Source organism: Anomaloglossus baeobatrachus, chromosome 2, assembly GCF_048569485.1.
Source record: "Anomaloglossus baeobatrachus isolate aAnoBae1 chromosome 2, aAnoBae1.hap1, whole genome shotgun sequence".
Taxonomy (NCBI): domain Eukaryota; kingdom Metazoa; phylum Chordata; class Amphibia; order Anura; family Aromobatidae; genus Anomaloglossus; species Anomaloglossus baeobatrachus.
In genome coordinates, this window is record NC_134354.1 from 219,674,661 (window position 1) to 219,701,348 (window position 26,688).

Consider the following 26,688-nt stretch of genomic DNA (forward strand, 5'->3'; position numbering starts at 1 on the left):
TGCAGTAAATGGCGCTGGAACCCAATCACTCCGACAGCCAAGATAGCTGTCTTAGCTGTCAGCATACAGTATGTAACACTCGCCCTGATGGGCGGAGCTACAGACCTTTTATAGCCACCGCCCTGGCCCAGACCACATGGCACGTGGTAATGGCGTCAGCTGCATCCATTCAGAGGCTGCTACATCAGTGCTGATGTCACTGATGACTTATCAGTGGCTGCCTTGTCATTGATGACATCACGCAAATGCTCAGTTTGGCTGCATAAGCACTTAGGCTCAGGATGGTACAAAACTCGAGCCACCTGATGCCTCAAGCAATGGCCAGGTGGCGCTGTGGAGTCGACCGACCCCAATGTGGGACTCAACGACCGGACCGGTTCGAGGCACAACAGAACCCCACACCGTAACAAATTTAAATATTTTGTGACTTTATAAATATGTTACATACTCTGTAGTAGAGTCAAATCCTGTAACTGGAATTGGTCCACCTTCAGTGGTGGATGCACATGCTCAGAATCATCCCTGCTCTATTACTGCTCATATTGAGTAGTGATCGGACAGTGAAGTGACCAGTGTTATGTTGTAAAGAAAGGAGAAATGGAGCATGTGCAATAGATGTAACAAAGGACCGGAGAGAGAAGAGAATCAGTGCTTGAATCAATAGCTTATAGAACCCACCTTTAGCAGCAATAACATGAAGTAATCATTTTCTGTAAGGCTATGTGTGCACGTTGCGTTCTGCCATGACAAATATTCTTCAGCGTTTTGTCACTGCATGTGTGTTTCAAAACGCAGCTGAAAAGCTGCGTTTTGGATGCATTGCGAATGCAGAATGGATGCAAAATTCATGCGTTCTGGATGCTTGCTCTGCCATAGACAGAGTGGGAAAAGCATCCAAAACGCACAAAAGAATTGACATGTTGCTTTTTAGAACGCAGAGATTTTGTCAAAAATTTGGCATCCAAAACGCTGCGCTCTAAAACGCAACGTGCGCATGGAATTTCTTAAATTCTCATTGACTTTGCTGGGGGTCGCAGAACGCATGCATTTACGCTGCAGTTTAAAACCCTGCATAAATGCATGAAAAAAACGCAAGCCTAAGGCAATGTGGGCACGTTGCGTAATTACATGCAGTTACGCTGCGCTTTGTTGCGCAGCGTAACTGCATGCGTCCTGCGTCCCCTGCATAATCTATGAAGATTATGCAGGAGCTGTGCGCACGTGGCGTCTTAGAGCGCAGCGTTTCGGCTGCTGCCCGAAGCGCACGTTCTAAGAAGTGACATGTCACTTCTTCCGTGCGCTTTGCCTGCAGCCCCTGCTCTGTCTATGAGAGGGGCTGCAGTCAGAGCGCATGGAATCGGCTTTTTTTTTTCCACTACGGACATTTTCTGCAGCGATTTGAAGCGCACGTGTGCTCTTCAGATCGCTGCAGAAATTTCTGCAATGACTGTACGCAATGTGCGCACATAGCCTAAGGCTTTATCAGTCTTTCAGATAGCTCTGGAGGAATTTTGGCCATTTTTTTTTTTTTACAAATTTGCTAAAGTTCATTAAGGTTTCTGGGCATTTGTTTATGCACAGTACTCTTACGTTTTCCTCACAGCATTTCAATTGGGTTAAGGTTTGGAGTTTTATTTTGCCCTTGCATTATCTTAATGATTTTATTTTTCAGCCATTCTGTTCTAGATTTGCTTGAATTCTTGGGATCATTGTCCTGTTGCATGATCCAGTTTCGAGCAACCTTTAGCTTTTGGAAAGATAGCTTCATATTTGTCCAAAAGAGAAAAAACACAAAAGACGCACTCTGTACAGCATGGGATTTCAAAATAAGTCTTTGATAGATGCAAATAATTTCCAAAGGAGTTTATTTTAAGCAATCCTGTTCCTCAGCAAAAGAGAATAATATTCAGTAATAAGTCCATATTTTGTTCAAACATAAACCTTATCCATCAGGCTGCAGCAGCTCCACATACCATGAACACAAAACAAGAACTCACAGCTATCCAGCCTGATTGTTGTTAATTGAGACCTTATATACACATGGAAACTCTCATAAGCCTTTGCAGTATTCACTATACAACACTAGAGGATTCCTGGCTGGTCTCTTATTAGGCCAGAGTAGACACTAGGGATGGGCGATCCCGATCTGTAAAGGTTGGGGATTGTACCGATAACATAGTGATCATGTGCACGATCCTGATCACGAGCTTTCCTGGAAAGCTCGTGATCATGTGCACGATCCTGATCACGAGCTTTCCTGGAAAGCTCGTGTTACAGATCGGTTCCAGGGGCTGTAAAAAGAAAGCACATTATTAAAAAACATTATGATTTTACTTATAGGTCCTGCAGATTGTCTCCCGGCCGCTTCTGCCTCCGCGATCGATCATTGTTGTGCCGCCCGGTAACCAACACTGGACTTACAGAACCTTCAATGATGTCATAGCCACATGACCAGTCCGGTGTGAATGTTGTACAGACATTGGCTTACAGACTGATTACATGACTATGATGTTATCAAATGTCCTCTTAACTTCCGGGGGTATTCACTGCACTGCTCGTCACTCGGCAGTCATTGACTGTTTTCGGCCGTGTTCGTGGTGACATCAGGGTTCACCCAAGTCCATGGCTCATTGACTCGATTGAACTTTGACTGTCACTGTGTGAGTGTCGCATCATGGCGCACAATCTCCCCACAGGAGCGGTCGGCTGCATGTGTTTCCATGCAGCTGAAGCGCTCCTGTCCTGAGATAAGTCCGTGCGGGGTGATGCCCATGCGAGTCGCAAGTGCAATTGTACCGCCCCGCTCGCAGCTGCTCAGATCCAGACCTTCTGGTGGGTGGCTAGAGTGTCTCCGAACCCGGGGGTCTTGTGGTTGCCCCAATTGAAAAAGGGGGGTTGTTGTTTTGGGGATAGCTATATAAGTCCGTGACGCCACCCGTGGTGTGCGGTGAGGTAACGGAGCACCGCCGCTGCCGGTTAAAGAAATCCCGGGGATGGTGGTGGGCAGCAAGGTGGTGATTTCCTTCCACGGGTAGGGTGTTGGTGTCCCGGGACCCCGGTGAGGTGGTGCAGGGAGGAGATCGCGACCGTCTGAGAGCTGTGCGCCCGGTTGGACCGGGGTATGTTGTTACTCACAGTTCGCTTTGCAAGAAAACTCACACAGAGTCTGGGATTAACCATAAATTGCCGGTGTCCATAGCCTTTGGCACGGAGAGTGTTCAGATCCCACACCCAGTACAGCAGGGCCCTTTCTCTCTCTGTCCAATACTATAGGAAGCCTCCTCAACTCCTCGGCTTGGAACGGGGAGTCCACTCCCCAGCGATAATCCGAAGCCGACTCCGATGCCGGCGGGCCACTACCCTGCCCCGGTCACCTCGGCTCCTTTCCACTGCTCTACTCCTTCCAGCAATCCTGGAGCTCGCTTCCACCCTTCCACAGCAGCCGGGAGCTCCCACACCCCGGTCTGCTCTGTTCACTCTCCTCTCACATACTGCTCCAGCCCCTCCCCTGCTGCTGAGTTTAGCTTCTACACTGGGGGGGAAGGGTGTGTCTGCAGAACTGTACCTGTGTTTGATTAGATTACCAAGGAGGATTAGATGTGTCTGTGACTACCTGGTTTTGCCAGGGCATCACACATCCCCTCACTGTCAGCCTCTTCTTACTGTGTAGAGAGCGATGTAGCAGAGCTGATATTGTTCTCTGTGCTTCTCACTGTGTATAGACTGTGTCTGTACAGAGTGATGAAGCCGACAATGCTCTACCTCTGGATTACGTCGGACTTAAGGGTACTTTACACGCTGCGATATCTGTACCGATATCGCTAGCGAGCGTACCCGCCCCCGTCAGTTGTGCGTCACGGGCAATTCGCTGCCTGTGTCGCACAACATCGCTAACACCCATCACACATACCTGCCTAGCGATGTCGCTGTTGCCGGTGAATCGCCTCCTTTCTAAGGGGGCAGTTCATTCGGCGTCACAGCGACATCACTATGAGACCGCCCAATAGAAGCGGAGGGGCAGAGATGAGCGGAACTAACATTCCGCCCACCTCCTTCCTTCCTCATTACCGGCGGCCGCAGGTGCGATGTTGTTCCTCGTTCCTGCCGTGTCACACATAGCGATGTGTGCTGCCGCAGGAACGACAAACAACATCGCTACTGACCAGACAACGATAAATGGTAAGTGAACGACCTCTCAGACAAACGATTTTTGTCTCTTTTGCAATCGTTTAAGGTCCCTCATAGGTCTCACATGCTGCGATGTCGCTAACGACGCCGGATGTGCGTCACAAACACCGTAACCCTGACGATAAATCGTTAGTGATGTCGCAGCGTGTAAATGGCCCTTAAGGATTGTTTTTATAATAAGGATGGAGTCTCTAAATGTTTTTTTTGTTTTATTTGTAATAAAAAAAATTCTGTGTTTGTGTTTTTATTTTTTTTACTGTTTACTAGAAATTCATGGTGGCCATGTCTAATTTGGCATGACACCATGAATTTCGGGCTTAGTACCATCTGAGAATGCAAAGCTGGTATTAACCCTTTTATTACCCAGCATGTCTCTGCCATCAGGGCCCGGCTGGATGAGTCGGGTAAAGTGCCTGGAAATGGCGCTAAGAAACAATACGCCATTTTCAGGGGTGGCTGCGGGCTGCCGAGAATCCCAACCCTCAGCTGCCTGGCTTTACCTGACTGACGATCAAAATACGGCGGGAGCCCACGCATTTTTTTTTTTTATTATTATTTTTTTAAATAATTAAAAAAAAAATGAATGGGCTTCCCTGTATCTTAATTGCCAGTCAGGTAATGCCAGGCAGATGTGGGTGAGGGTGGCAGCCCGTAGCCGTCCGCTTTTTCTGCGCTGAGAATCAAAAATACGGCCGAGTGCTACGTCATTTTTTAAAATGATTGATTCTCAGCGCACATAAATCAGACAGCTAGGGGCTGCCACCCACATCTGCCTAGCATTACCTTGGCTGGCAATCAAAATATAGGGAAGCCCATTTTTTTTTTTTTAGTTATTTAAAAATAATAATAAAAAAAAAAATGTTTGGCTTCGGCTGCATTTTCTTTTGCTAGCTAAGGGTAATCCAAGAAGCTACTGGCTGCTAACTCCCATTGTTTGGTGTTACGTTCACTGGCAATGGAAGATCCAGGAAAGCCCTTTTTTTTTTTTTTGTCAAAGTTATTTTGCCAAAAATAAAAAAAAAAAAAAAAGACGTGGGCAGGTACGGGCTTCCCCCAACCCCCAACTGCCTATTTGTACCCGGCTGGGAACAATAAATATTGGGAAGCCGTTTTTTTAATTAATTAATGAATTTCATGAAATAATTAAAAAAAAAAAAAACCCGACATGGGCTTTGCCCAATTTTTGTGTCCAGCCAGGTACAACTAGGCAGCTGGGGATTGGAATCTGCAGCGCAAGGTGGCCCAAGCTTCCTGCCCCCCCTCCCACTACGAATTACAGAAAATGGCACTTTCATCGAGGCACCATTTTCTGGCACTGTATCCAAATCTTTCAGCGGCCCTGGTGCCGGGTGGCATGCTGGGTAATAAGGGGTTAATACCAGCTTTGTTTTACCAGCTGTTTTTTTTTTAGCCCAAGATTCTTAATGTCAGGCCAAGTTTGACCCGGCCATTAAGAACCTCCAATAAAGGGTTAAAAAAAAAAAAAGACACCATACAGAGAAAAAATACTTTATTAGAAATAAATACACAAACACACTTAGGGACTCCATCTTTATTACTCCCTCTCACCCCTCCACAATCCTGGTCTTCTCTCACTGATCTAGCTCTGCTATATCAGACAGCACAGGGGAGGGGAGAACTCTGCTGCTCCCCATGCTGTGTAATCACTCAATGAATCAGCAGAGGTTGCGGGTTGGTAAGCTGTGATGTCACCGCTGCCACCATTGCCATAGTAACTTAACGAGTGGGTTACTATAGCAGTGGTGATCTCCGATCACCTGATTCACGGCACCACTATTCACCGGCTGTAGCATTGCAGTGTGAGGCAGCCAATCCTTGTTTGTGGGCTTACTCTGTAAAGAGCACCAACATGCAGGGAGGGGGAGCCGAGCATGTGCCCGAGCATCTCGCCGGGACACGTCGGTTGCCGAGTATGCCGAGTATACAGAGATGCTCGGGCAAGCACAGAGTACCGGCGAACGTGTTGACACTACAGGACCTTGCTTGACGTCATAGTCATGTGACCAAGTCTGTAGCCAATGAGATAATACAACATTCCCACGTGACTGATCACATGGCTATGACATCACAGAAGGTCCTATAGTCAGCGGTGGTTACTAAGAGGGCATAGCGATCGGAAGCAGAAGTCTGCAGGACACGTTGCGGGACCTGTAAGTATAATGACATCCCATAACTGTGTTGTAGCTGTTCTGTTTTGTCACAAGTCAGCTTATGGGATCACCAGTGAGGTCCTCTGAATTAGGCCTCTTCAGACCTAATCAAGATCGAGCGCTCGGAGAAAAAGACCTGCATTCATGTGAGCATGATCAATTTTCTGTTTATTCAGCTAAGGTACAGTTTATTTATACCATTTACAGATCAATGTGATATTGCAAAAAAGGCTTCTAGCTTTACTTTACAAGTTGCTCATATGACCTTTACGTTTTAGCAAAACAAAAATGTAGAGTCATGCATATGAGATAAGAAGATAAGAAGAACATTTAGAGACCATAATAATCCTTGAGCTTGTCTCTAATTCCGAAGGCTCTATGATTATTATGAACTACCATCAGATATACTTACTAAATTTCAATAAAATATCTTTAATAAAGAAATAGAGAAACTATTAACCCTTCTATACCAATTTACCCCTTTTGTAAATGGTATAACCTTCACTACAGGGTCAGTAGGCGTCCAAACAGGAGCTGCTGGCTCATGGGCCTAGTACCGATGAGGGGTCTTCCTACCACTTCACCCATCCACCCTCAGTGTGGACACCTACTCCCCGTCAGTAGAGGCCATTTGGGGTCCGTAGTAAACTACAGAGGGTTCAATACTGAAACTCTTAGAACATACATTATTCAGTAGTTTAGCTAATGCATATATCAATGCTTTTACAGCTATATAAAGCAATAGACAGAATAACAATATTTGCATACAGGTTTGTGTAATGCCAGAAACCCGACCTGCTAGGCCCTTAAACAAATTAGCTGGATTCATAAAAGAAAATGTATTTCCCCACCAGGAGTCTTCGCTGGAATCATCCATATATATACATATATACATACACATGTATATACATATAATAGGAGAACAGACAAAAACTGGTGACTATGTATGTAGATACACACATAGACACAAACACACTGAAACAATCATTGTCCTTTCCACAGATAGCAACATCATTATATTGAAGACTGAACCATAATCCATCGTAGGTAATGGGGCCTGAATGAGGGATCTTAAGGGGGCTTTACACGCTGCGACATCGCTAATGCGGAGTCGTTGGGGTCACGGAATTTGTGACGCACATCCGGCCGCATTAGCGATGCAGTTGCGTGTGACACCGATAAGCGATTTTGCATCGTTGCAAAAACTCGCAAAATCGCTAATCGGCGACATGGGGGTCCATTCTTAAAAATCGTTACTGCAGCAGTAACGAAGTTGTTCCTCGTTCCTGCGGCAGCACACATCGCTATGTGTGACACCGCAGGAACGAGGAAGCTCTCCTTACCTGCCTCCCGGCCGCTATGCGGAAGGAAGGAGGTGGGCGGGATGTTACGTCCCGCTCATCTCCGCCCCGCCACTGCTATTGGGCGGCGGTTCAGTGACGCTTCAGTGACGTCGCTGTGACGCCGCACGGACCGCCCCCTTAGAAAGGAGGCGGTTCGCCCGTCACAGCGACGTCGCCGGACAGGTAAGTATGTGTGATGGCTCTGGGCGATGTTGTGCGGCACGGGCAGCGATTTGCCCGTGTCGCGCAACAGATGGGGGCGGGTACCCACACTAGCGATATCGGGACCGATATCGCAGTGTGTAAAGTAGCCTTTAGTCTTTACTTTGGTAACTACACCCTCAATGTCCGGATTGTATTCCATCCACCACGACTGTCCCCTAGGCTGTGTGATATTTAGCTGGAACCAGGGATTAGTGACCTTTCCAGCTATAGTCAAGGTGGCAAATACATCTTTTCACCAGAATATCGATAGAGTCCAGGTTTCATTGTATATACAGAAAAAAAACAAAGGAGAAAAATTGTAGGAAAAATACCCTGACTATAAATAAATAAATTGCAAGTGCTTAATAACAGGGTACTTAGTATATACATTTTTGCAAAAAGGTAAGAAGCTGTCTCACCTCGTCACGGTGTACCCATCTGAGACAGTCCCTAACCTACTAAAGTTAAAAACATATTCTGTACCTGACTTGTGTCATGTCCAAAACTTCAATATGAATGGTAAAGTGGTCAGCTGGGTCCCAGATTAAATACACAGCAAAAAGTGAGACGCAGGTAATTGTTCAGCCTCAGTATCAGGAGGGCTGCACCCCCAACTTGCATTAGAGCAAGATAACAGACAAAAAACACAAAAAAACTGAGCTGTAACAAAGGTTCAATAAACATGCAACATTACAAGCATGTGAATTGCAGCCTCAAGACTAGAAAAAAACCAAAGGAGAAAAATTGTAGGAAAAATACCCTGACTATAAATAAATAAATTGCAAGTGCTTAATAACAGGGTACTTAGTATATACATTTTTGCAAAAAGGTAAGAAGCTGTCTCACCTCGTCACGGTGTACCCATCTGAGACAGTCCCTAACCTACTAAAGTTAAAAACATATTCTGTACCTGACTTGTGTCATGTCCAAAACTTCTATATGAATGGTAAAGTGGTCAGCTGGGTCCCAGATTAAATAGACAGCAAAAAGTGAGACGCAGGTAATTGTTCAGCCTCAGTATCAGGAGGGCTGCACCCCCAACTTGCATTAGAGCAAGATAACAGACAAAAAACACAAAAAAACTGAGCTGTAACAAAGGTTCAATAAACATGCAACATTACAAGCATGTGAATTGCAGCCTCAAGACTAGAAAAAAACCAAAGGAGAAAAATTGTAGGAAAAATACCCTGACTATAAATAAATAAATTGCAAGTGCTTAATAACAGGGTACTTAGTATATACATTTTTGCAAAAAGGTAAGAAGCTGTCTCACCTCGTCACGGTGTACCCATCTGAGACAGTCCCTAACCTACTAAAGTTAAAAACATATTCTGTACCTGACTTGTGTCATGTCCAAAACTTCAATATGAATGGTAAAGTGGTCAGCTGGGTCCCAGATTAAATACACAGCAAAAAGTGAGACGCAGGTAATTGTTCAGCCTCAGTATCAGGAGGGCTGCACCCCCAACTTGCATTAGAGCAAGATAACAGACAAAAAACACAAAAAAACTGAGCTGTAACAAAGGTTCAATAAACATGCAACATTACAAGCATGTGAATTGCAGCCTCAAGACTAGAAAAAAACCAAAGGAGAAAAATTGTAGGAAAAATACCCTGACTATAAATAAATAAATTGCAAGTGCTTAATAACAGGGTACTTAGTATATACATTTTTGCAAAAAGGTAAGAAGCTGTCTCACCTCGTCACGGTGTACCCATCTGAGACAGTCCCTAACCTACTAAAGTTAAAAACATATTCATATTCAAGTTTTGGACATGACACAAGTCAGGTACAGAATATGTTTTTAACTTTAGTAGGTTAGGGACTGTCTCAGATGGGTACACCGTGACGAGGTGAGACAGCTTCTTACCTTTTTGCAAAAATGTATATACTAAGTACCCTGTTATTAAGCACTTGCAATTTATTTATTTATAGTCAGGGTATTTTTCCTACAATTTTTCTCCTTTGGTTTTTTTCTAGTCTTGAGGCTGCAATTCACATGCTTGTAATGTTGCATGTTTATTGAACCTTTGTTACAGCTCAGTTTTTTTGTGTTTTTTGTCTGTTATCTTGCTCTAATGCAAGTTGGGGGTGCAGCCCTCCTGATACTGAGGCTGAACAATTACCTGCGTCTCACTTTTTGCTGTGTATTTAATCTGGGACCCAGCTGACCACTTTACCATTCATATTGAAGTTTTGGACATGACACAAGTCAGGTACAGAATATGTTTTTAACTTTAGTAGGTTAGGGACTGTCTCAGATGGGTACACCGTGACGAGGTGAGACAGCTTCTTACCTTTTTGCAAAAATGTATATACTAAGTACCCTGTTATTAAGCACTTGCAATTTATTTATTTATAGTCAGGGTATTTTTCCTACAATTTTTCTCCTTTGGTTTTTTTCTAGTCTTGAGGCTGCAATTCACATGCTTGTAATGTTGCATGTTTATTGAACCTTTGTTACAGCTCAGTTTTTTTGTGTTTTTTGTCTGTTATCTTGCTCTAATGCAAGTTGGGGGTGCAGCCCTCCTGATACTGAGGCTGAACAATTACCTGCGTCTCACTTTTTGCTGTGTATTTAATCTGGGACCCAGCTGACCACTTTACCATTCATATTGAAGTTTTGGACATGACACAAGTCAGGTACAGAATATGTTTTTAACTTTAGTAGGTTAGGGACTGTCTCAGATGGGTACACCGTGACGAGGTGAGACAGCTTCTTACCTTTTTGCAAAAATGTATATACTAAGTACCCTGTTATTAAGCACTTGCAATTTATTTATTTATAGTCAGGGTATTTTTCCTACAATTTTTCTCCTTTGGTTTTTTTCTAGTCTTGAGGCTGCAATTCACATGCTTGTAATGTTGCATGTTTATTGAACCTTTGTTACAGCTCAGTTTTTTTGTGTTTTTTGTCTGTTATCTTGCTCTAATGCAAGTTGGGGGTGCAGCCCTCCTGATACTGAGGCTGAACAATTACCTGCGTCTCACTTTTTGCTGTGTATTTAATCTGGGACCCAGCTGACCACTTTACCATTCATATTGAAGTTTTGGACATGACACAAGTCAGGTACAGAATATGTTTTTAACTTTAGTAGGTTAGGGACTGTCTCAGATGGGTACACCGTGACGAGGTGAGACAGCTTCTTACCTTTTTGCAAAAATGTATATACTAAGTACCCTGTTATTAAGCACTTGCAATTTATTTATTTATAGTCAGGGTATTTTTCCTACAATTTTTCTCCTTTGGTTTTTTTCTAGTCTTGAGGCTGCAATTCACATGCTTGTAATGTTGCATGTTTATTGAACCTTTGTTACAGCTCAGTTTTTTTGTGTTTTTTGTCTGTTATCTTGCTCTAATGCAAGTTGGGGGTGCAGCCCTCCTGATACTGAGGCTGAACAATTACCTGCGTCTCACTTTTTGCTGTGTATTTAATCTGGGACCCAGCTGACCACTTTACCATTCATATTGAAGTTTTGGACATGACACAAGTCAGGTACAGAATATGTTTTTAACTTTAGTAGGTTAGGGACTGTCTCAGATGGGTACACCGTGACGAGGTGAGACAGCTTCTTACCTTTTTGCAAAAATGTATATACTAAGTACCCTGTTATTAAGCACTTGCAATTTATTTATTTATAGTCAGGGTATTTTTCCTACAATTTTTCTCCTTTGGTTTTTTTCTAGTCTTGAGGCTGCAATTCACATGCTTGTAATGTTGCATGTTTATTGAACCTTTGTTACAGCTCAGTTTTTTTGTGTTTTTTGTCTGTTATCTTGCTCTAATGCAAGTTGGGGGTGCAGCCCTCCTGATACTGAGGCTGAACAATTACCTGCGTCTCACTTTTTGCTGTGTATTTAATCTGGGACCCAGCTGACCACTTTACCATTCATATTGAAGTTTTGGACATGACACAAGTCAGGTACAGAATATGTTTTTAACTTTAGTAGGTTAGGGACTGTCTCAGATGGGTACACCGTGACGAGGTGAGACAGCTTCTTACCTTTTTGCAAAAATGTATATACTAAGTACCCTGTTATTAAGCACTTGCAATTTATTTATTTATAGTCAGGGTATTTTTCCTACAATTTTTCTCCTTTTGGTTTTTTTGTGTTCATTGTATATACAGTCTGATATCAACACCTCCTGTGGTTACAGAGGTAAGGCTAAATATGGCATAGTCTTTGAAGAAAATAAAACTGTGTGTGCAGATCCAACAGTCTTTTGGCTTTTCTCCTTCCATGTCCTCAGTAAGAGAAATATGGTGGCGAATGAGTTTATTATCCCAGTCCGTATTTAAAAGTTCGCTCAGTGTCTTTGTTTGGTGCAGCAACCCTGCTACACCTAGCAGGATAATTAGCAAAACTATCATTCTGGCGGTGGAGTGACCTTTTTACAGTGACTGGCGTGGATCCAGGTGGGTTTTCCTTCAAGTTTCACTGAGGTGGATGTGGTCAGCTGGACTTGGAATGGGCCATCAAAGCGTGGATCTAGGCTCCTTCTCACGTGTCTGCGCACGACCACCCAATCACCTGGATTCAGCTGATGCACTTCTGCACTTGCATTGGGATCTGGAATGGATGAAAAGACATGTTTATGCACCACATTAAGTCTTTCCTGTAAGGCCTGGATGTAGGCTGTCATAGTGCCGTGTTGCATCTGTAGCCCTTGTGGAAAGTACAGACCTGTTTTTGGGGCACTACCAAACAGGACTTCAAAAGGAGACAAGCCTGTTTTTCTATTTGGAGTGTGTCTGACTGAAAAGAGTGCCAGGGATAAGCACTCTACCCAATTCTTTCCTGTCTCTGCCATGGCCTTTTGAATTTTTAGTTTAAGTGTCCCGTTTAATCTCTCTACTTTTCCACTGCTCTGCGGATGATAAGGGGTATGGAATGCCTGCTCTATTCCCAGGGCCTGCATAATGTCCCTCATTATTTCTCCAGTGAAGTGCGTACCCCTGTCACTTTCTATGTCTTCTGGGATGCCATACCTACAGACTAGCTCCTTCATTAGTTTATCTGCAGTTGTTTTAGCATTTGCACATTTTACTGGATAGGCCTCAACCCATCCTGAAAAGAGATCTACACATACCAGGACGTATTCATACACTCCTATCTTGGGTAGTTGTATGTAGTCTATTTGCAGTCGTTGACACGGTAGAGCGGTCTGGGTGTTGCTTTCTTAGGGACTTTTACTGTTTTACCTGGGTTGTGTTGTGCACAGATAATGCAGGATTGTACGTGTTTGGAGGCTACGTAACTGAAGCCAGGAGCGATCCAGAAGGCATTCACCTGGTTACACATGTGACTTTTTGAGGCGTGAGTGGGGCCATGTGTTGCTTGTGCCATCATAGGGAACAGGGACTTTGGTAAACATAATCTATCCTTACTTTCCCATACTCCATTCGAGTTCAGCCCAGCTCCCATTTTCCCCAGTGTTCCTTCTCTGTTTGGGCAGCCTGATGCTGGAGGGATTTCAGGACATCTAGACTCACTGTGGCTGGGACTTGCTGGCTCCCTGCCACTATCCTCTGATCCCTAGGCCTCTTTGCTGCTGCTTTCGTAGCTGCATCTGCCCTTCTATTGCCCGCTACCTCCAGTGAGTCACCTTTTGTGTGTGCTTTCACCTTAATGATGCCAACCTGGACTGGTAACATTAGTGCCTCCATTAACCGTTTTACCAATTCTGCATTTTTAATAGGCTTACCAGCTGACGTAAGAAAAGCTCTACTTCTCCAGATAGGGCCAAAATCATGACAGATCCCAAATCCATACTTTGAGTCTGAATAAACATTAATTTTCCTACCTGATCCCGCTCTACACGCCTCAATGAGCGCTGTTAGCTCCGCCTCCTGTGCGGACATGTGCGGCGGGAGTGGTTCAGCTCGGATTACCTCATGTGAGGATACTACTGCATATCCAGTGTAGAATCTCCCATCCAGGTGGTATCTGGAGCCATCTACAAAAAACTCAAAATCTGCATTAGGAATAGGTGTATCATAGACATGTGGAAAACCTGCTGTCTCCTGACTCATCAGCTCTATGCAGTCATGCTCGTGCGTCATGTCAAAGTATTCATCCTCACTTGCTACCATTGTCACCAATTCCCCCTTTCTGAATCTACTGACAAAAGGGTGGCTGGATTCAGACCATTACACCTCTTGAGGGAGACATACTCAGGAATCAGAAGGGCACATTCAAGTCTGAGCTGTCTGGCCATAGACAGGTGTTTCGGTTGTACTTGCACAAGTATAGCATGGATGTCATGCGGGGAGTAAATTGCTAAGGGAAATATCAATGTGATCTCGCAAGCTTTCGCTAGCAGTACTGCAGCATCTGCTACAGCACGGACCCACGTGGGAGACTCTCTGACAACTGGGTCCAGTCGCGCTGAGTAGTTTAAGGGAATGAAAGGAATCAATAGCTTCCTGAGTGAGGTCAAAGGGGTCAGATGACAGACAATCATAGAGGGGTTGCATCATTTGCGAGGCAGACCTTATCCAAGGCCTACAGTATGACACTAAGCCCAAAAAGGTGCGCAGTTGCCGGTGGGACCTGGGTAAGGAGAGATTTTGGACTGCTTGTTTTCTCTCAACGGTCAGGTGTCTTGTACCTTCAGAGATACAGTGACCCAAAAATGTTACCTTTTGCTTACAGTACTGTAATTTTTCACGTGAAACTTTGCAACCATTCTCTGCCAGAAAACACAGCAAAGAAATTGTGGCTTCCTTGCAGGACGTCTGGTCTGGACAGCAGAGCAAAAGGTCATCCACGTACTGCAATAGCGTAACCTGTGGATGAGGCGGTTGCCACTGTTCCAGAATTCCTGCCATAGCTGTAGAATAAATGGTAGGTGAATTCATTCCTCCTTGCGGGAGGACTGTCCACATGTACTGTGTCCCCTCATGTGTGAAGGCAAAAAGATACTGACAGTCAGGGTGTAGAGGCACAGAGAAAAATGCATTTGCCAAATCAATTACTGTAAAACATTTGGAGGTCCCTGGGATTTGTGACAGTAAGGTATGTGGGTTTGGAACAATGGATGTTACACTCTCAGTGACAGCATTGACAGCTCTCAAATCATGCATTATTCTGTGTGTGTCAGGGGAACCTTTGGGCCCTTTTTTCTTGATTGGATACAAGGAAGTGTTACAGGGGGAGGACCTTTGTACTAGAGCCATTGCTTGCACATATTCTCTTATCACTGGTCAGGGCCATTGATTTGGCTGGGCTTAAGGGATACTGTTTTGTCAAGGGAATTTCAGACACCAATCCCTCCAGTCCCTTCGTGGTCACCAGTTTCCTAGGCCAGAGGCAAAGGAGGAGGAAAGGGAGGAGGAGGGTCAGTCTGCTCCCTTTACTATTTGGGGTTTCACTGTCTGACGTAATGTCCATTCTGTCCACAATTCCAGCACTGTACGGTCACTAGGTCACCTGGTGCCCTCCCTCTCTGCTTCCACTGTTTTCCTTGTGCTCTAGCATACATAACTGGTCGCTTGCATTTTGTCAGTTCAACCCCCTTAGCTACTTGCAGAAGGTCTGTTGGGTCCATGTTTCTCCACTCAGGTCTGGCTGTCTGTATTGCTTCTCGTAAAACCTTATTCATACCGTTAACGAATATTCTCATCAGTATTTTGTCATTAAGGGAGGTTCTGACTTTGTACCCCATGTCTGCCCATTTCAGCTGTAACCTCCAAAAGTACGTCTCTATACTCTCCCCTTCCTGCTGTATTACGTCAGTCAGGGAAAGAGGGAAAGGTTGGTCTTCAGGGTCAGATAACTGTTTCCTTTCCTCACCGTCAGAGTAATGTCCAGCTTCCTCCCCAAAACTCAATTCCTTCACTACCTCTGTCTCAGTGTCAGCGTCCTCTGTCATCACATGGGATCTGGTTCGAACAGGATTTAGTGCAATCTGCTTAGGGCGAGTAACATTACACGGAGCACTAGTACTTCTCCAGTCTGGGTTTTTCTGACTACAATGTTTACAAGTCAATTCATGTGGTCTGGGTTTCTGATCATGTGAAGGGGGGGCGGTAGCAGTCACAGTTTTTGCTCTTGGTGCATTAAAACATTTATAATACACTTTACATAACAATAATATAATAATACATCCCATTGTTATTTCTTTACATCCACAATGCTGCACCTCTACCTTGAATCTGTGCCATTTCTCAACATCCAAACAACCACACTCTGGCATGTCTGCCTTTCTGAGTATTGGTCTGATATTTTTCACTGCTTCCTTGACTTCTCTTTCTTGCACTATCTGTTTGGCTGCTTTGGATCCTGCTGGAGCCCCACACTGCACACTGAACAAGTTGCCCATGGCTTCAACTTATTCCCACACAGCCCACCTTTCTGCAAATGCCCTCTCAGTGTCCCTGGACCTTGTCAACAGGCCACACTTCTCCTGGCAAGTCAGAATGGGCTCTCAAGTTGTAACTGGAAGGCTAAATCAGCATTCACTCTCACCTGCTACACTTGCAGGGCGTATTGGGAAGGGTTAAAAAACACCTCTCTCACTCAATAGACCAGATGACTAAAGCAGGAAGGACCAGGTGTGATAGTCCTCTCACCTACTAGATCACCTCCATGTAAGTGGGAAGGCCACACTGCTCTCTAACCCACTTAGACCTGATGTGCAGTTGGGTACCCCATGCTGGTCCTTTACAAAGTATTCCAGCAACGAACGTAAACTAGAGTTAAACCAAAACAATTCTCAGAGCTGACTTCTCACAGAGGGCAGAAAATCGCGCAGCTGTTCACTTGACCCCTCCCAACAGAATAGCAGCAGCGCACAATTTGTTTAGCAAGAGTGTTTTCTCAAAAGAATTTTTCGTCCTGATTCAGCTTTTCCAAAACATCCCTAATACCCACTGGTATAATACACAATCCCAGCAAAAACTTGAGACTACTTATATACCTTCACAGCACTTGATTCTAGAAACATATGTAACAATACACCTTCCAAGGATCAGTTAACCTCACATGTAAATAAAATTATCTAAACCGCTCTTGACACTGATGGGAAAAAATACATATGTCAGGTATCCACTCAAATACTCTATATGGCTATGCCCTGTGACATTTCACAACCGGAACATCTTTTCACAGTCCACAGAATGACCTATAACCATTAGACTTATACATACATATTATTTCACCAAGTCTCTTATCTCAATTACTCATCACTTTGTTATTCAGAGGCTTCTCATCAATATACAACAACCTATTGCCTGCCTACTTTATCTAGGCATTAGTATGGAACCACTTATGAACACATATCCCTAGACCAGTGTATTGCCCATGAAAGATGCAAAGATGGCCAAAGCAAAACACAAAACACAGCAACACAGCAAATGTAATTATACAGAGACTGTCCCAAATTCCGTGCTTTACAATCTATGCAATCAGTTAATGAACGGACAACAGATTATCTTATTACTCTATATTTCAACTCTCATTCAGACATGCATGAGAAAAAAACAATACTCACTGGTGATGCCACAGTTCTTGAACCGTGTACAGCCTTACCCAAAATATTCGGGAAATCAGAGACAGTGAAATAAAGTGTAAGAATAAGGCCTTGTGCGCACTGGGAAATGGAATTTTCTTGAGAAAATTCCGCATGCTCTCAAAGATTACCGCACCCGCGGTAAAAAACCGCAGGAAACCGCACCCGAAAACCGCATGCGGTTTGCTGCGGTTTTACCGCGGTATTATTCGCGGTATTGCCGCGTGCGGGTTGGGATGTGCTTTATTGCATTCAATGCAATAAAGCACATTGAAAAAAAAAAAAAAAGTCATTTAATTCTGAGATAGTAGATAGACAGAAGAATAGATAGAGGGATAGATAGATAGACAGACAGACAGACAGACAGAGGGATAGATAGATAGATAGAGGACAGATCGCTGCATTTCCCACGGTCGGCAGTGAGTTCACATTACCGGCCGTGGGAAATGACCGGTAATTACCTCTGCTGTCTGCTGCATTCAGCGCTGTGTCTGTGACAGTCGCGGCTGGATGGAAGCAGCGCAGGACCTGTGGATTACGCAGGAGCGGTGGATTACGCCGGAGCTTTGGTGCGGGAGGGGTTAAAAAAATGGTGAACGAGGCTTGTTTGTTTTATTTCAAATAAAGGATTTTTCGGTGTCTGTGTTTTTTTCACTTTACTTACGGGTTGATCATGTCAGCTGTCACAGACGCTGCCATGATCAAGCCTGGAGTTAATGGCGGTGGTCCCTCACCATCATTAACCCCTTGTATTACCTTGCTGCCACTGCTACACGGTGGCAAGAAGAGCCGAGGACACTCCGGTAGTGCCGCATAATGCATGCGACAGTGCCGGGGCAGCTGCAGCTGATATTCTCGGCTGCCGGAGGGGGAGTGAGGCAGGGGACATTAACCCTGCCCCTCTCCCTCCCCAGCCTGAGAATACCGGCCCGCCGCTGTGTGCTTACCTCGGCTAGACGGTAAATATGCAGCGGAGCCCACGTTCTTTGTTTTCTATATTTCCGTTTTCTTTTTATGTGTGTTCTATGTGTCTGTGATGTCTGTGTGTGTCTGTGATGTGTGTGTTTACTCTGCACGGCTTCCTCTTCCTGTAATGACATCACTTCCCTGCAAAACCGCAGACAGGCGATGTACATTACCGGAGGTAAACCGCGAAATACCGCAGGGAATAACGCAGGAAAACGCAGTGAACCGCACAGAATTTGCTGCCTGCGTTATTCCCTGCGGGATTTCATGATTAACATTGGAGTCAATGAAGTGAAATCCCGCAGCGATGTGCGGAAAAGAAGTGACATGCAATTGTTTTTGCTGCGGGATTCCCGCAGCAAAACATGCAGCTGTCAAATTCCGCCCAGTGCGCACAGGAATTTTTTTCTCCATAGGATTTGCTGGTGATTCACTGCAGAGATGTTATGAACATTTTCTGCAGCGAAACATGCAGCAAATCTGCGGAAAATCCGCGGCAAAATCCGGTAAGTGCGCACATAGCCTAAAGCTTCTCACCTTGCTGCAGCTGAAATTTCACTGTCTCAAGAGTCCCCAAAACTTCTTCCGAATAGGCTGGTTGGCCATGGCCCCACGTTGGGCGACAAAAACTGTTGTAGCTGTTCTGTTTTGTCACAAGTCAGCTTATGGGATCACCAGTGAGGTCCTCTGAATTAGGCCTCTTCAGACCTAATCAAGATCGAGCGCTCGGAGAAAAAGACCTGCATTCATGTGAGCATGATCAATTTTCTGTTTATTCAGCTAAGGTACAGTTTATTTATACCATTTACAGATCAATGTGATATTGCAAAAAAGGCTTCTAGCTGGACTTTACAAGTTGCTCATATGACCTTTAAGTTTTAGCAAAACAAAAATGTAGAGTCTTGCATATGAGATAAGAAGAAGATAAGAAGAACATTTAGAGACCATAATAATCCTTGAGCTTGTCTCTAATTCCGAAGGCTCCATGATTATTATGAACTACCATCAGATCTACTTACTAATTTTCAATAAAATATCTTTAATAAAGAAATAGAGAAACTATTAACCCTTCTATATCAATTGTAAAGTCCAAGATCGGTGATCGCCGCAGGATCGTGGTATTTCGATCTCGATCTTTACAAAATGATCTCCCCGATCCCGACCATCAGGGGGATTGCTCAACACTACTAGGCAGGCACACCTTCCTGCAACTGGACAGGGGAAGAAACTGAACTTGTTACATAGAAGCACTAGTATTTTAAACAGATTTGAGAATATATATCTATATAAATATATATGTATGTCATGGCAGGGGTGAGAAGCTATGCCATCCATATAGGACAATGCAAAGGAAGTGGGAAGGGATGCCTTATTGCTAGGGAAACTGGGAGGTGGTGACCCCTGACAACAACCTGCAGCTCACCCTCACTGCAATCACTGTCCCTATACAGGTTCCACACCTGTTGCCGAGCTGGATATCTGGGGCCTTGTCTTACCCTGGGAAAAGGGCCCTAAGTTAGGATGGCGGGTATGGGAGCCAGTCAACACCACTAACACTAAAGGAAGATACAAGGAAACAATACAGGGGAAGCACGAATGCTATCACCAGATCCCAGGTAGATAGCAAAATTCAAACAATTATCTGAAGAGTAGCAACCACAGAAGTCTCTAGAGCAACTGGAGACGACCATTGCAGACCACAAGAAGGCGCTGTCAGTTCTGGCGGTATGCATGTTGGTAGGCATCATGGCAGGTCTCCGGGGGTCAGGGGGGTTAATCCTTCTCATGCAACTGCAGCCAAGTGAGTCCCTTGCACTCCTGGGCATACTATGGCTCTCCGTCGGGTCACCTATCACCCCTCACTGGCCATGAGGGGTGTGGTGTTGGCTCCGGAGGGTGGAGCTAGTACAGATGCTCGCTCTTGCTGTGTTTTGCGCTCCACGAGACTCACTTCAGGTTGTTGTATTGCTGGAAGGCGAGGCACCGTCACTCCTACTAATTATGCAGTTCAAGGGTCCTGCGACGCTGGGTCCTCTAGTGTCAACTGTTGACAGTGGATATGGGATGCCACGTCTCATGTTCAGAAGGTGGTGGGAGGTTCCTTCCACTCATTTTTTTTCACCCCGTCCTTTGCCACTCTGGGTTGAAGGTGGAAACTGGGCTGTCAGCCAGCCGTGATACCTCTGTGACAGGCCGTGACACATCCGTGATGTACATGGTGAGATTCAACAATTTTGGCAATCTGAAACTCAAGATAGCCATCCATCAAGACCAGGGCGTGTGGTAGGGGAGAGGGTTTCAGTGGTTCAACAAATTTCTTTAACAATGGCCTATGAAACATGTTATGAATTTTCAAGGCCCATGGAAGTTCGAAGTGAAATGCTACCGGGTTAATGATATGAGTGATTTTTTTTAGGAATCAATAAACCTTGGGCTCAACTTCCAAGATGGAAATTTCAACTTGAGGTTTTGTTATACGTTGGTACCTTTCAATCATCATTCATGAAATGGCCAGCCTAGATTTCTGATCTAAGCCCAATAGAAAACCTCTGTAAAATCCTTGGTCACAAAATTATGGCCAATAAACCCACAGTAGTCAAAGAACTGTGGAAGAGACTGAAGAAGAGTGATGCAAAATCACACCAGAGCAGTGTGAGAGACTAGTGATGTCCTGTGGCTGCAGATGTGCTGGAGTCATTCAAAGGAAAGGCCTATACACTTCCTACTGATTGGTGACTGTTGTTACCTTCAGAAAATTTAGTTATAATCTTTCTCTGTTCTACAGTCGTTGCTGTTCTCTAATTATGATCATCATATTTTGCACAAAATAAAGGTTTAATGTTGATTAACATTGGATCTTTTGTAAAACATTCTTCTAGTGGCATGGTGTACCCCTTACAAGAAACCTTCAAATATTGATCAATGTAGATTACATTATTTCTAAAAAAAAAAAAAAAGCAAGCAATGTTCTTCAGTGTACAGTTAGGTCCAGAAATATTTGGACAGTGACACAAGTTTTGTTATTTTAGCTGTTTACAAAACCATGTTCAGAAATACAATTATATATAGAATATGGGCTGAAAGTGCACACTCCCAGATGCAATATGAGAGTTTTCACATCAAAATCGGAGAAAGGGTTTAGGAATCATCGCTCTGTAATGCATAGCCACCTCTTTTTCAAGGGACCAAAAGTAATTGGACAAGGGACTCTAAGGGCTGCAATTAACTCTGAAGGCATCTCCCTCGTTAACCTGTAATCAATGAAGTAGTTAAAAGGTCTGGGGTTGATTACAGGTGTGTGGTTTTGCATTTGGAAGTTGTTGCTGTGGCCAGACAACATGCGGTCTAAGGAACTCTCAATTGAGGTGAAGCAGAACATCCTGAGGCTGAAAAAAAAGAAAAAATCCATCAGAGAGATAGCAGACATGCTTGGAGTAGCAAAATCAACAGTCGGGTACATTCTGAGAAAAAAGGAATTGACTGGTGAGCTTGGGAACTCAAAAAGGCCTGGGCGTCCACGGATGACAACAGTGGTGGATGATCGCCGCATACTTTCTTTGGTGAAGAAGAACCCGTTCACAACATCAACTGAAGTCCAGAACACTCTCAGTGAAGTAGGTGTATCTGTCTCTAAGTCAACAGTAAAGAGAAGACTCCATGAAAGTAAATACAAAGGGTTCACATCTAGATGCAAACCATTCATCAATTCCAAAAATAGACAGGCCAGAGTTAAATTTGCTGAAAAACACCTCATGAAGCCAGCTCAGTTCTGGAAAAGTATTCTATGGACAGATGAGACAAAGATCAACCTGTACCAGAATGATGGGAAGAAAAAAGTTTGGAGAAGAAAGGGAATGGCACATGATCCAAGGCACACCACATCCTCTGTAAAACATGGTGGAGGCAACGTGATGGCATGGGCATGCATGGCTTTCAATGGCACTGGGTCACTTGTGTTTATTGATGACATAACAGCAGACAAGAGTAGCCGGAAGAATTCTGAAGTGTACCGGGATATACTTTCAGCCCAGATTCAGCCAAATGCCGCAAAGTTGATCGGACGGCGCTTCATAGTACAGATGGACAATGACCCCAAGCATACAGCCAAAGCTACCCAGGAGTTCATGAGTGCAAAAAAGTGGAACATTCTGCAATGGCCAAGTCAATCACCAGATCTTAACCCAATTGAGCATGCATTTCACTTGCTCAAATCCAGACTTAATACGGAAAGACCCACAAACAAGCAAGACCTGAAGGCTGCGGCTGTAAAGGCCTGGCAAAGCATTAAGAAGGAGGAAACCCAGCGTTTGGTGATGTCCATGGGTTCCAGACTTAAGGCAGTGATTGCCTCCAAAGGATTCGCAGCAAAATATTGAAAATAAAAATATTTTGTTTGGGTTTGGTTTATTTGTCCAATTACTTTTGACCTCCTAAAATGTGGAGTGTTTGTAAAGAAATGTGTATAATTCCTATAATTCCTACAATTTCTATCAGATATTTTTGTTCAAACCTTCAAATTAAACGTTACAATCTGCACTTGAATTCTGTTGTGGAGATTTCATTTCAAATCCAATTTGGTGGCATGCAGAGCCCAACTCGCGAAAATTGTGTCACTGTCCAAATATTTCTGGACCTAACTGTATATGCAAGCAATGATCTCCAGTGTATATGCAAAATAGTTTGAGTGCAAAATAGACTGCTTCTTTGACTATTAGCTACTATACATGTATTTCCTTCAGAATAACATTTTTTTTTCCCCTACAATTATGTAATTTCGGATGATAAGAATGTATTCACTGCTGTCTTGCACAACTACTTTTTATATGGTAAGGTAAATAATATATTTTTAATGTATCTGTATAGGAGCAATGCAACAAGATATTTGTGTAATATCCTCAAAGACACATGTGAAGGAGCTGCAGAAAAAGCTAATATGTGTATGTATAACAGCTAAAGTGAATGATACTGTATGAATTTTTGGTATATGGTGATACTCTTGATTTAATTTTAGAAATAATTGATATTTACTGTAATTATTTGTTCCTCTTTACGACCTATGATGTACAGGTACATCATATGCTGGGTACCTGACTTTGATCATAATAAAGAAAAAAGTACAGTGGAACCTTGGATTGCGAGCATAATTGGTTCCGGGAGTGGGCTCTTAAACCAAGTTACTCTTAAATCAAAGCAAATTTTCCCATAGGAAATAATTGAAATGCAGACAATTCGTTCCACAACCCAAAAATATTTACTGTATTTATACAAACGTATTACAGTAATACAAAATAATGTACTGTATTCATATAAACTTACAGTACATTAATACAATACAGTATTTGTATTAATGTACTGTAAGTTTATATGAATACAGTACATTATTTTGTATTACTGTAATACGTTTTGTGAGGTAGCACGGTCGGCTGCGCAGCAGAAGACACGGGATCCAGGCATTAAGGTTCACAGCACACGGTTTTAATGTCCAAACAAAAGTCCATAACAAAAATACATGTGCCTCTCCAGCAGAAAACTCAGGGAGTTCTGTTCACTTCCTCACTCCCGGCACACCTGCCCTTGTTCCTGATTCTATTTAACCCTTCCTTCAGCCTGTAGGGAAACAGCATTAACCCTATAGTGGATTTACTTTCTATCATGGAGTGAGCACAACCGGGGCGAGACATACCGGCCGTCATAGATAACCCCGGTCACAGTCTCACATACCCCCCCCCCTCAGTTCAAGCGTGCGGAGTTGAACTCCAGCCATCAAACACGGGCCGCGGGACAAGGCATCGGCGTTGCCCTGCAACCCACCGGCCCGGTTTTCAACCGTAAACCGGAAGTTCTGCAGAGAAAGGAACCACCGGGTAACCCGGGCATTCCGTTCCTTGGTGGACCTCATCCAGACCAGTGGAGAGTGATCCGTCACCAAGCGAAACTGCTGTCCCAGCAGGTAATAGCGTAGGGACTCCAAGGCCCACTTGATCGCCAGGCACTCCTTCTCCACTACGCTATAATTCTGCTCGGGAGGGGTGAGCTTCCTACTTAAGAAGGTGACGGGGTGTTCCTCCCCCTGAACCACCTGAGACAGCACTGCCCCTAGGCCGACCTCTGAGGCGTCAGTCTGTACTATGAACTCCTTCCGGAAATCAGGGTGTACAAGAACGGGCTGTCCGCACAGGACCCCCTTCAGGGCCCGGAAGGAGTCCTCGGCCTGCGGAGTCCAGCGCACCATGACGCACTTCTTGCCTTTGAGAAGGTCCGTCAAGGGGGCTGATAGTCCCGCAAAATCCTTTACAAACCTCCTGTAGTACCCCACGATACCCAGGAAGGCCCTAACCTGCTTCGTGGGCAGGGGTCTAGGCCACTTCTGGATCGCCTCAACCTTGTTAATTTGGGGCTTAATCACTCCTTGGCCTATCCCGTAGCCCAAGTAGCGGGCTTCCGTGAGTCCCAACGCACATTTCTTGGGATTGGCTGTCAATCCGGCTGTTCGAAGCGCGTCCACCACCGCTTGTACCTGTTCCAAGTGGGTCTGCCAATCGGAGCTGTAAATAATGATGTCATCCAGGTATGCTGATGCATACGCCTGGTGGGGTTCCAGCACTAAGTCCATCAACCTCTGGAACGTGGCCGGAGCGCCATGTAACCCAAAAGGCAAGACAACATAGTGGAAGAGACCCTCCGGCGTAACAAAAGCGGTTTTCTCCTTGGCGGACTCCGTCAGTGGCACCTGCCAGTATCCCTTGGTCAGGTCGAGCGTGGTAAAATATCGCGCCTGTCCCAGCCTATCAATCAGCTCATCCACCCGGGGCATGGGGTAGAGATCGAACTTAGATATTTCGTTCAATCTCCTAAAGTCATTGCAGAACCTTAAGGAGCCATCGGGTTTTGGTATTAGGACAATCGGACTAGCCCATTCACTCCGGGATTTTTCAATGACCCCCAGGCGTAACATTGTCTTTACTTCCTCCGATATGGCTTGTCGTCGAGCCTCCGGTACCCGGTATGACTTCAGGCGTACCTTCAGGTGGGGCTCGGTGACAATATCATGTCGTATCAGACTGGTCCTACCGGGCAGCTCAGAGAAGACATCGGGGTTCTGCTGAACCAACCGTCTAGCCTCTCGCCTCTGTTGCTTGGTGAGGGCTTCTCCAATCCTTACTTCCGGTTCGTCCTCTCCGGAGGTCGCTGGAGCCGGATGTGAACGACCCGAAGAGGAGGGAGGTGGGGAAAAAACAGCCATCAGGCTTTCCCGTTCCTGCCAAGGTTTTAATAGGTTGACATGGTATATTTGTTCAGGTTTCCGCCTACCGGGCTGCAATACTTTATAGTTAACCACCCCGACTCTTTCCTTTATCTCGTAGGGGCCTTGCCACTGAGCCAGGAATTTACTCTCCGCCGTGGGGATTAATACCAACACCCGATCCCCGGGTTTAAAGGTCCGCACGGTGGCTTGTCTATTGTAGCGGCCGCTTTGCGCGGCCTGAGCCTCCTGTAAATGCTTCTTCACAATTGGCATGACCGCGCTTATGCGGTTCTGCATACCTAGAATGTGTTCGATCACACTTTTATGGGGGGTGGGCTCTTGTTCCCATGTTTCCTTTGCCAGGTCCAACAATCCCCGGGGATGTCGCCCGTATAACAATTCAAAAGGCGAAAACCCCGTGGATGCCTGTGGCACCTCTCGTATGGCAAACATCAAATAGGGAAGCATCATATCCCAGTCTTTCCCGTCTTTTGAAATCACCCTTCTTAGCATGGTTTTCAGGGTTTTATTGAAACGCTCGACTAAACCGTCCGTTTGAGGATGATACACAGACGTACGCAACTGCTTGATCTGGAGTAGCCGGCATAGCTCTTTGGTCACTTTAGACATGAATGGGGTCCCCTGATCCGTAAGGATCTCCTTGGGCAACCCCACCCGGCAGAACACAGCAAACAACTCCCGAGCTATAAGCTTTGCTGCAGTATGTCTGAGAGGTATCGCCTCGGGATACCGGGTGGCATAGTCAACGATCACTAGGATGTGTTGGTGCCCTCGAGCGGACTTTACGAGGGGCCCCACCAGATCCATCCCTATCCGTTCAAAAGGGACTTCTATAATGGGTAACGGTACCAACGGACTGCGAAAATGGGTCAGGGGTGCGGTAAGTTGACACTCCGGGCAGGTTTCGCAGAACCGTTTTACCTCCCCAAAGACCCCGGGCCAATAGAACCTTTGCAATATTCGCTCCTGCGTTTTCTTGACCCCTAGGTGGCCACTCATCAGGTGTTTATGAGCCAAGTCGAGGACCCGCCGG

General features: G+C 44.9%; 1 protein-coding gene across 3 annotated transcripts in view; it reads left to right on the top strand.

Annotated features, from left to right (window-relative positions):
* SYCP1 (synaptonemal complex protein 1) overlaps window positions 1-26,688 on the top strand; it is an 811,750-nt gene that overhangs the window by 110,843 nt on the left and 674,219 nt on the right. For all 3 annotated transcript variants that reach the window (XM_075335624.1, XM_075335625.1, XM_075335626.1), the window contains one exon: window positions 23,252-23,325. In XM_075335624.1, coding sequence (XP_075191739.1) covers window positions 23,252-23,325 — 74 coding nt within the window. The remainder of the gene's footprint in view (window positions 1-23,251; window positions 23,326-26,688) is intronic.